At 51.2% G+C, this 10,098-nt stretch overlaps 1 protein-coding gene across 2 annotated transcripts; it reads right to left on the minus strand.

The window, feature by feature from the left end:
- Nucleotides 1–847: 847 nt before the first annotated feature.
- On the minus strand, nucleotides 848–9,694 carry LOC121155100 (3-beta-hydroxysteroid sulfotransferase-like). 2 transcript variants are annotated; one of them, XM_040978279.1, is made up of 6 exons: nucleotides 9,509–9,694; nucleotides 7,156–7,364; nucleotides 5,565–5,691; nucleotides 4,118–4,212; nucleotides 3,556–3,748; nucleotides 848–1,153 (listed from the first exon to the last, which is right to left on the minus strand). In XM_040978279.1, the coding sequence occupies exons 1-6, from the start codon at nucleotides 9,642–9,644 to the stop codon at nucleotides 1,044–1,046; spliced, it is 870 nt and encodes a 289-aa protein (XP_040834213.1). In that variant the 5' UTR covers nucleotides 9,645–9,694; the 3' UTR covers nucleotides 848–1,043. The 2 variants fall into 2 exon arrangements, with proteins under 2 accessions (XP_040834213.1, XP_040834214.1); XM_040978280.1 differs by lacking the exons at nucleotides 3,556–3,748; nucleotides 4,118–4,212.
- Nucleotides 9,695–10,098: the final 404 nt, after the last annotated feature.

Here is a 10,098-nt window from a genome sequence, read left to right on the forward strand (position 1 = left end):
CAGGAGTTCCGGGAGAGGTGAGGCCTGGCAGTGATGGAGTGTGGGCAGAGAAGCCAGGGCAAGGTGAGTGTCTGCAGCTTTGTGAGCGTGCCCGGGCTGTTTGCTGCATGTCCCTTAGGATGACTCACTGCTGGGGAGACTGGGATGTGGCTGTTCAGTTTCATGGATGGACTTGAGGGTAATGACATGTGTTCCTCTGAGTCTTGACTCAGGTTGGATTTCCATATGGACTCGTCATTTGCTCATTTCCAGTGGGCCTGTTCTCACCAAGCTTGGTTCACAAAGACGCCTTCACACACCCTGGACTAGTCTGGCGTGATCTCGCTCACACCCCACAACGGCTTGTATACTTGCCAGTCAACAATGCGTTTAAAACTCTCCAACGTCTCTTTCCCTGAGCTGCTTGGAAAGAAAATGCCCGACAGGAAATACCTGCAGAATAGTGTGTGTTTTGCTGAGAGCTTCAGTGTCTGAACTGGTCCCAGAACTGGATGCCAAGGCAGTGTCCACGCGCGAGTTGTGATGCCCCCTCTGGCCGCCAGAGGGCTGTGACACACCACTGTTCCCAAGCTGGGAACCTGGAAAAGCCACCAAGGCTTTCCAAGGCTTTCCTGGAGCCAGAAGTTTCTTTAGCGTCTCCCACATGGATGCAGGGTTCCAAGGCTTTGGGCCGTCCTCTGCTGCTTTCCCAGGCCACAAATACGGAGCTGGATGGGAAACGGAGCAGCCGGGACACGAACCGGTGCTCAAATGATTTGCCAGTGCGTGCAATGCAAGGTCGTAGCCACTGAGCCATCGCAACCGGCTCTAAATAAACCTTCAAAGAACAAACTCGAGTGTCGGGAAATAAAAGGGGATTATACAGGTACCTTTATTTTCTATTTTTAAAATCGTAGCGATTTTTAACAAGCGAGAGCACATGGCAGGAAGGGAAAGTTGGCGGGTCCGATTTTGTGTGCCCCACCCCCAGGCTAGGTCAAGCTCACAGTGATCAGGGAACAGGTGGTGGAATCCACATAGGGTCCAGAACATTCTGGACATTGTTACCATGGGAACAGCTCCGGGGGAAGACCTGCTGTCCTTTCCTTGAAGATCTTGTCGAAGGCTTCAGCTTGGGCCACTGTGAAGTGGTTTTTCCAGTCCCCGGCGATGCCTGGAAGGCATGAGAGTGGGGCTCAGGACAGCTCTGGGAGCTCAGGCCCGGTGTGGCCAGGGCCCTCGCAGTGGGGCGGCAGCTGCCTGACCACCATGCCCAGTGGCTGCCTCCGGGACAGGGCTTCCTACCTCCTTCTGCTCAAGACCCTGTCCATCAGCGACAGTGCCCCCCAGGCACCCCGGCACACCCACGCATCACTGCCCAAACACACATCATTGCTTCCCTGCCTGGTGTCCTGGCTTGTAACTTGGTCATTTGGCTGTGGACCTGTCTCCCTGTAGGTCATCTTGGCTTTCCCGGAGGAAGCTCAGTCAGGTCCAGCTCCCTCCCGTCCAGGTCCTCCGAGGTCCTGGGGTGTCAGCCTGTGGAGGCAGCTCCGTGGTTTCCAGGGGCTCATCCCCTCGGCCTTCTTGGTTAGCACTCTCTGGCATGCTGGGCTGTCCAGCTGTGCCCCTCGTGTGTGGAGCATGTCAGCTTTGCCTCCCCAGGAGCACCCGCCTTCTCGGGCACACATGTGTGTCTGGCTTGGCCACTAGTACAACCTGTCAGCAAGGCCTCGCCACCTTGTGCACCTCCCTAACTCTTATCACGCATTGCAGGCACCCCACCTAAATATCTTCTCTGGGGCTGGCATGGTGTCTCAACTGGTTAATCCTCCACGTGCAAGTGGCAGGATCCAACATGGGCGCGGGTTCGTGTTGAACCATCCCCTTCCAGCCCCCTGTGAAGGCAGCAGAGGACGGTCCAAAACCTTGGGAGCTTCCTTGCACCCACAGGGCAGACTCAGAGGAAGCCCCTGGCTGTTGGTTTTGGATGGGGTCAGCTCTGGCCATTGTGGTCATTTGGGGAGTGAACTAGTGGATGGAAGATCTCTCTTTGTGTCTTTCTCTTTAAATTTGACTTTCCAAGTAAAAAAGATGTGTTTATTTTTATTGCAAAGTCAGATATATACAGAGAGGAGGAGAGACAGAGAGAAATATCTTCTGTCTGATGATTTACTCTCCAAGTGACAACAAGGGCTGGTGCTGTGCCGAACCAAACCAAGAGCCAGGGAGCTGGATGGGAAGTAGGACAGCTGGGATTAGAACTGGCACCCATACGGGATGCTGGTGCTCAAGGTGAGGACTTTAGCGGCTAGGCCATGGTGCCAGATCCAAAATAAATAAATCTTAAAAACAAAACAAAATAACAAACTGGGGCTAGTGCGATAGCCTAGTGGCTAAAGTAATTTCCTTATGCATACTGGGATCTCATATGGATACCATTTAATGTCCTGGCTGCTCCCCTCCCCATCCAGCTCCCTGCTTGTGGCCTGGGAAAGCAGTGGAGGACGACCCAAAGCCCTGGGACCTTGCACCCGCATGGGAGACCCAGAAGAGGCTCCAGGCTCCTGGCTTTGGATCGGCTCAGCTCTGGCTGCTGTGGCCCCTTGGGGAATGAAGCAGTGGATGGAAGATCTTCCTCTCTGTCTCCTCCTCTCTGCATATCTGAGTTTCCAGTAAAAATAAGTCAATCTTTTTAAAAAAAAAAAAACTAGGAAACTTCGCTTCGATGTGGAAGCTAGGAAGCTTTCCATTGAGCCTTTGTGATAACACATCACAGGAGGTGAGAGAAATCAATTATTGCAAAGGCCAAGGAGTGGTGAAAATTCTGCCCTCTAGCGGGAGAGATGACGCTGAACCCAAAAGAACAGAAACATGTGTATGCTTATGTTTGGGGGTGGGCGGTATGACCTTTCCTGTGGCTTTGGGGAAAATCCACAAAATTGGGGGGAAAAGTGTTGCTTTGGTAATAAATTCAAGGGTCATTCATTCAAGCTTGGCCAAGGATCAGGGGAGGGGTATAAGGAGAGAGAGAGACCAGCACAAATAGACAAGCAGCAAAGGCACCCTGTCCTTCCAGACCAGAAAGGCAACGGTGCCACAGCGCCTCCCCCAGGCCAAAGGGGCCACTGCGGTCGGTGAATTACACAGCTCATTTCCGGTTCCTTCCATAAGGGAGTGTGGCCATGTAGTAGAGGACACAGCCTTCCCTTCTGGTTGACAGAGAGGCAGACAGAACCTTTGTGCAGGGCAGTTCTCTTTGCTAAGACACCCCCAAAGTGGCCCTAGTCTGTCCCATGTCAAGCCTACAGGTCTGACAGGTGCAGCTGGCTGATCCCCCAGTGTGTGTAGAATCCACTGCCGCCCAGCCCTCCCCTACCTCCTGCCCCCACCTGCTCAAGCCCATTCTAAAGAGCAAGCAAGCAGGGGGTTTGACCTCTGCTCAAATCTCCCCAGAGGTTCGCCAGAAGAGGGGTGCTGGAGGGGCCTCGCGCGGTGGGGGGTGGGCTGGTCAGGGCTCCCTGTGCCCTCCGTGCCTTCTGACGCCTCCAGAGCAGCCGTCCCCTCTGCCTTCACCTTTTCTGAGGAGCGTCATGCCTGCCCTGTGTTCCATGTCGATCAGGTTGTAGTCCTGCAGTGCCATGAAGTTGGACACCTTGCTCTCTTTCATGAATTGGAAGGAGCTGTACTTCATGACTGAGCCAATCTCCTCCGGGGTCAGCTTCTCCCCCATGAAGTGGCAAATCTTCTCCACGGTGCCCCGAGTGTCCTGCGGGAAGCAGGGAGAGAGAGAGAGAGGAGAGAGAGAGAGAGAGACGCTGTCTCGTTTGACAGTGGCAAGCAGCGGAGGGGAGAGGGAGGAGGGGAGGAGCTGCCTCTGGAAGCAAGCCGGGATGCAGTGGGATGAGGGCAGCAGGCGAGGAGGGGAGGACCCAGGGTGGGTGGTGCAAGCCCTCCCTGGCAGGGGTTTCCCCAAAGCCATCTGTGGGTGCCTCCCTCAGGGCAGAAGTGGCTGGGGTCTTGGCCATGGGTCAGAGGATAATGAAGATGCAGAAGGAGGCGCTCAGGCAGTGTGGATGAAGACCCAGCAGGTGCAGGGCGGTGGAAAGTGCGTGCTGACCGCGCTGGCCGGCGTTACCTGCAGCAGCTCTTCGTAGCTCAGCCACAGCAAGTTCTCCCAGTCTCTCTTGGAGGACCAGCCGCGGATGTGGTCGAACCACGATCCGTAGACCACTGCATAGGGGAGGCAGGAAGAGGGAGGGTGACATACTGCAGGATGGTGGGAACGCGGCCCATCACACACGCTCACCTTTGCTGGGAGCACAGACAAGGCTTGCGTGTCTTTGTGGCCTGCAGTGTGGTGGCAGAGGACCGGGTATTAACAGGTGCGAGTTGTGCAATGATGAAGGAAAGCCAGCAGGCACGCTCAGCGCCTTGCATTCCGGCTGTGCCAGCTGTTCCTGCCATGAGAACCTGTACGTTTTACCCTGGTGTTCCAGCAGTTGTCCCCTCATGTTTAACTACAGTCTGGGTGGAACCTACCATTTGTCTGCAGCGGAACCTGGGGACCCTCTGACCGACACCTCCCCAGCCTACCCACTCTGTCCTGTTGGCTTCTGTTCCGCTCTCCTCCTGCGAGCGACACACCGTCGTTGCGCTATGTATGGGAGCAGTGTGACATCTCAACACCCACCTGCACCATGTAATATTTAGACTGCGGAAGCTGGCAAGCCCGTCACCACGGTATGTGCCATGTCTCCGTGCGTGGAGCATCCCAGACCCTCACAGGTGCTCTGATCACCGCACCTGCCCGTCAGTGCCACAGGGCATTAGACAGCATTGGCCTCCCGCGGCTGCTTCCCGGGACACAGCCGATGTCTGTGGACGCCACGTGTGAGGGCGCTCATGAGCGTGTGTGCTCCTGGCTGGCTTCACTCGGGGTGCTGACCCAGAGCTGCCTCCACGCCGCTGACGGCGACAGCGTTTCTTCCTTTGCAAAGGCTGAAGAGTCTTCTGCTGTGCATGAGAACCCGCCCCCCCTTTGGGTCACTGATCTAATGAATGAAATCAATAGTTGATATGATCAAGGATCAAGGGATGACCGGGTAAGGAAAATGCCACATTTGTGCTTGCGACGTGCAGGGGTGCCCAGAGGACTTCACATTCAGTGAAATAAACCAGGCTCAGGCACACAAATAAGCCCCCTTGGGGTTGGCATCACCACAGTTGGTCTCCAAGAGGCAGGGGGTGGGAGGGTGGTTGCCAGGGACTCCTCAGGTGGTCCTGAGGACACCGAGCAAGATGCAGACAGGTGGTGGGATGAAGAATGTAGATTTGGGCGGACAAGAGGGAAGCAGGCAAGTTATAATGTGTGGGCTGAGGTTGCTAGAAAGCCAGAGAGCAGGTGAGTGGGGAGAAGATGCTGAGCAGGGCACCCAGGACGCAGCCACGCAGGGCCAGCGCTGCCCGGAGTTCTGCTGCCAGCGGGAGAGGAGGGCCTGGTGTGCTGGGGGGCCTTGGGGCCATGCGGGGAGAGGCAGAGGCATCCCCGAAGTGCAGGGATGAAGGACTGAGGACAGACTCACCGTTGCCTTCCAAGAACCATTCAAAATACTGCGGGAGAGACTCTGACCGCGCCAATAAATTCACAACGTGCCCGAAAAAATAGCCAGACACGAGAACATCTCTGGGATTTCTGATGAGATAAATCACCTTATGTGGAAAGATGAGAGAAGAAGGAAAAAAAATCAGTGTGATTTCCCGTCCTTGATCGGCAGAGATGGAGCGAGGGGGAAGCCCTGTAACACAGTGCTTTGTTCTTTGCATGCGTTCACCACAGTGCCATGCAGCAACTAGACCATCGTCCCTTCTTCTGGGGACATTGACATCGACTCACAAAGGGAAGAGACAGGAAGCGTGGTGAGGTGACTGGTTTTGTGTTTGTGCATTTTAAACACAGTCATGAACAGGAGGCCTGCACCGTGGCTTAGTAGGCTAATCCTCTACTCCGTGGTTCCAGCGTCCCATTTGGGAACCGGTTCATGTCCTGGCTGCTCCACTTCCCGCACAGCTCCCTGCTTGTTGCCTGGGAAAGTTGAGGACGACCAAAAGCTTTGGGGATCTTGCAGCTATGTGGAAGACATGGAAGAAGCTCCTGGATTCGGACTGGCTCAGCTCTGGCTATTGTGGCCACTTGGGAAGTGAACCAGCAGATGGAAGATCTTTCTGTCTCTCCTTCTCTCTGAAAATCTGCCTTTCAAATAAATATATCTTAAAACAAAACAACCAAAAAGGAATAGGAATGAATGGGTTCAGAAATTATTCTATACATGAAGACATGAAGCAAGATCTGAATACACATACACCTGGGACTGGGGGAGAACCTTGCAGGAGTCACATTGCGTGGGAGAAGCTGGACACCAGGGGAGTGTCCTTTAATATCACAATCAAGGATAAGGATGGCTCACCTTCAGGGACCACCCAGGAGGCATTTGTTGCATGAAGACTGGCTGATAATTTTCTTTTAAAAAAAATACTAGAAAAAATTGTATTAGAAAGGCAGATTTTCAGACAGAAGGACATGGAAAGAAAGACCTTCCATGGATTGGCACACTTCCCAAGTGGCTGCATTGGCCAGAGCTGAGACCATTTGGAACCATGACCCAGCAGCTAGGAGCCAGGAGCTTCTTCTAAGTCTCCTATGGAGGGTCCTAAGGCTTTGGGCCGTCCTCGACTGCTTTCCCAGGTCACAAGCAGGGAGCTGGATGGGAAATGGAGCAGCTGGAACATGAAACGGTGCCCAGATGGGATCCCAGTGTGCGCAAGGTGAGGATGTAGTCACTGGGGCACCAGACCAGGGTCCTGATGTTGGTTTTCTTCAGGCAATAACAGGGTTGTTGTCATAGCATGTAAAACAGTGACAGAATCTGCTTGTCCTGAATGTGTGATCCCGGATTCATCATCTCAAGCCACTCTTGGCGTCTGGCTAGTAGAGTCCATGGCATGGCCTGTTCCCTGCCCTCGAGGAGGCTCTGTGGGGGCAGTGTGTCAATGCTGAATGCAGACTGCCAGTCCTGCTGTGAGTGACTGCGTTTCCACAAGATCTCCAGGCGATTCCTGGGTGTGTGAGCATCTGGCAAGGCTGGATCAGGACTGACCTCATCCTTATGCACTGACCTTGGCCTTGGTGTTGAAGATGGACTTGGGGAAAATGCGGAGAGGAAGGTGGGAAGTCATGAGGCGTGGGCTCTTCATCGTAGGGAGGTTTTCAAACCCGAACTTGGTTTCCAACCAGGGTGCGCGCTCCCAGAATGGCAGTGACTGGACGCACGTGGGGTCTCCCTTGGAGCGAATGAGGGAGAGAATGGAAATCAACCAATTTGTTCCTGGAGAAAGAAGGGAAAACCAGTAGAATCACTTGTGTCTCATGGACTTTAAAAAACACACATGCCATGAAGTGGACCATTTTTTAAAAGTATTTTTATTGGGAAGGCAGATTTACAGAGAGAAGGTGAGATAGATAGATGTTAAATCTGCTAGTTCACTCCTCAAGTGGCCGCAGTGGCTGGCGCTGACTGATCCTAAGTCAGGAGCCTTTTCCAGGTCTCTCACATGGGTGCAGGGTCCTAAGGCTTTGGCCCATCGTCTACTTTATTGCAGGACACAAGAAGGGAGCTGGGTGGGAAGTGAAGCAGCTAGGACATGAACTGGTGCCCATATAGAATCTTGATTCTTTTAAAAAACAAATTTATTATTATGATGATTATGATTTTATGATACAGTTCAATATACCCTGGGATATCCATTATCCACCTACCCAAGTACCTGCCCTCTCACTGAGTTCTCCTCTATGATTACTATGGCATTCATAGTTCTTCATAAACAGTCATGTGTCCATCATTGCAATGACACGATGGACAATGGCAGAGAGTCCAGCATCCTATTGTCAAGATACATTCAACAATTTGATTGGGAGCCCATCTCTGGTCAGGAAGTAGACATGCATACCGCATGGTATCCTCACATCTGGATATGATAGTCTCCATTATACAGTTACTATACATCCCCTCAAATGAAAAGCCACCACACAAAATCAACAACAAGGAAGAAAAAAAAAAAGAAATTTATAATGCCATGAAGTTAAATAACATGCTACTAGATATGATGGTCTTCATTATACAGTTACTGTTCAGCTCCTTAAATGAAAAGCCATAACACAAAATTAACAACAGGAAGAAAAAATAAATTTACAACACCATGAAGTTAAATAACATGCTTCTGAATCACTAATGTGTTGCTGAAGAAAAGAAAAAGAAAATCAAGAATCTTCTTGAAGAAAATGTTGCAACTGTTGGGCCTATGAGTCACTGAAGAAGTTAATGAGAAGAAAGTGTTTTGAAGAGATGACGAGATAAAGTTTCTGCTGATCTTTATTGATGAGATATGTCTCTTGTAGCCCAATGAAGGTGGCGGCTGTGTCCTGGACCTGCCCAGTCCCGGAGACTTCCCCCCTCAGTCGACTCACCCTGAAGGAAGCAGCCACCGGAGCCCAGCACGCCCAGGGAACAGCTCACCATGTGCACATGGCGGCTGTCTGGGATCCAGGCATGAGACGCCCTGTCCTGAGACCCACCCGAATGTATCTTGACAATAGGATGCTGGATTCTCTGCCATTGTCCATCGTGTCATTGCAATGATGGACACATGACTGTTTATGAAGAACTATGAATGCCATAGTAATCATAGAGGAGAACTCAGTGAGAGGGCAGGTACTTGGGTAGGTGGATAATGGATATCCCAGGGTATATGGAACTGTATCATAAAATCATAATAATAATAAAAAAGAAATTCTATATTAAAAAATTTCTGTGCTTCTCAGAGCTGAGTAATATTGTATTCCACCTCCTATTTGTGAAGTGTACCTCACTTCTCGCTTGTCAACTGACCCCTCAAGGGCCTCCATGTCTTGTTCACCTGCTAGCTGACAGTCTTTCTGCATGTCACTCTCTCCCTATCTTGTCTGAGTCATGGGCCTCCCAATGTCTTCTGCCTTAATTTTTACCCACTTTTTCGTTCTTCTAGTCCCTGGCCCCACTCCTGTGGAAATACAACCCACTTCCTTGGAGTTCTTGTAATGATCCAAGTGTTATTTTTTTTTCCTTCCCAATTTATGAACAAATCTCTGCCTCGATATATATATCCCTCTTGACCAGCCAATTTTACATTCACTCTTTTCCTGCCGACCTAGATGCTGTTTGTTCTGTCGGTGAATTACTGGTCTTCTGCCCTTCCAGATCATGGGATTCCCCTTAGGGTTGTCTCCCATGGGTTCCCTTGGACATCAGAGATCACCCCTCTCCCCACCTCAACGCCCAACGTCAGGCACTCATCTCGTCTCACTGCCTTATTGCTGGCTTCCATCTTTTTTCTGAACATAAATGGCATGAGCTATAGCTCCAGCCCTGTGATGCTTGCTCTCCTGATGGGTCCAGGGCACCGGCACAGCCATCCCATGACGCTGCTTGCTTACCTGATTTGGGGTATGTCATTATCATGACATCATCATCCTTGAACACAAACTCCTCTTGCGTAAATCTCAGCATTTCTGGGTCATAACCTGCAGAAGGGAAGAGGATTCCTTCGTGCAGAAAGAGCTTCTCGTTCATGGTGCCGAGCACGCTGTGCTTGGATGTAGTGCAGTGCTGCAGCCAGCCCTGGGCGTTATCCAGCTGCTGGATGTTCAGAAATATACAGGCTATGAAGCAATGATTAATCTCTTTCCAGTTTGTTGTGAAATTAACTGGGTGACACAGCAGGAGGGCGTGGCCAATAGTCAGAAGGTTGCTGGTGTTGAGCAATTGTGAACCCATTCCAAGGATATTCTGCAGGAGTGATGAGTCTCAGTTTGTGGATAGAACCAGGAACAGAATCACAAGCCTGACACATGGATGGAATGCTGAAAACATATATATTGTAGTGATTTTATTAAAAACAATTTTCACTACAGCTTTCATTGTATTTAAAGAAAAGATTTTCTTCATATATATATTTTTTATTGGAAAGGCAGATGGGATTTACAGAGAGAAGAAGAGACAGAGAGAAAGATATTCTATGCACTGG

This window comes from Ochotona curzoniae, unplaced genomic scaffold (assembly GCF_017591425.1).
Source record: "Ochotona curzoniae isolate NIBS_2020 unplaced genomic scaffold, NIBS_Ocur_1.0 contig_2861, whole genome shotgun sequence".
Lineage (NCBI taxonomy): Eukaryota > Metazoa > Chordata > Mammalia > Lagomorpha > Ochotonidae > Ochotona > Ochotona curzoniae.

Bases quoted from the DNA above. Each gene is read 5' to 3' on its own strand.
- LOC121155100 (XM_040978279.1), bottom strand. From the start codon at position 9,644: ATGAACGAGAAGCTCTTTCTGCACGAAGGAATCCTCTTCCCTTCTGCA. The intron at 7,365-9,508 runs GTAAGCAAGCAG...TTCTTTCTCCAG, and splicing joins AATGACATACCCCAAATCAG to GAACAAATTGGTTGATTTCC. The intron at 4,213-5,564 runs GTGAGTCTGTCC...TCCCCTATGCAG, and splicing joins ATGGTTCTTGGAAGGCAACG to TGGTCTACGGATCGTGGTTC.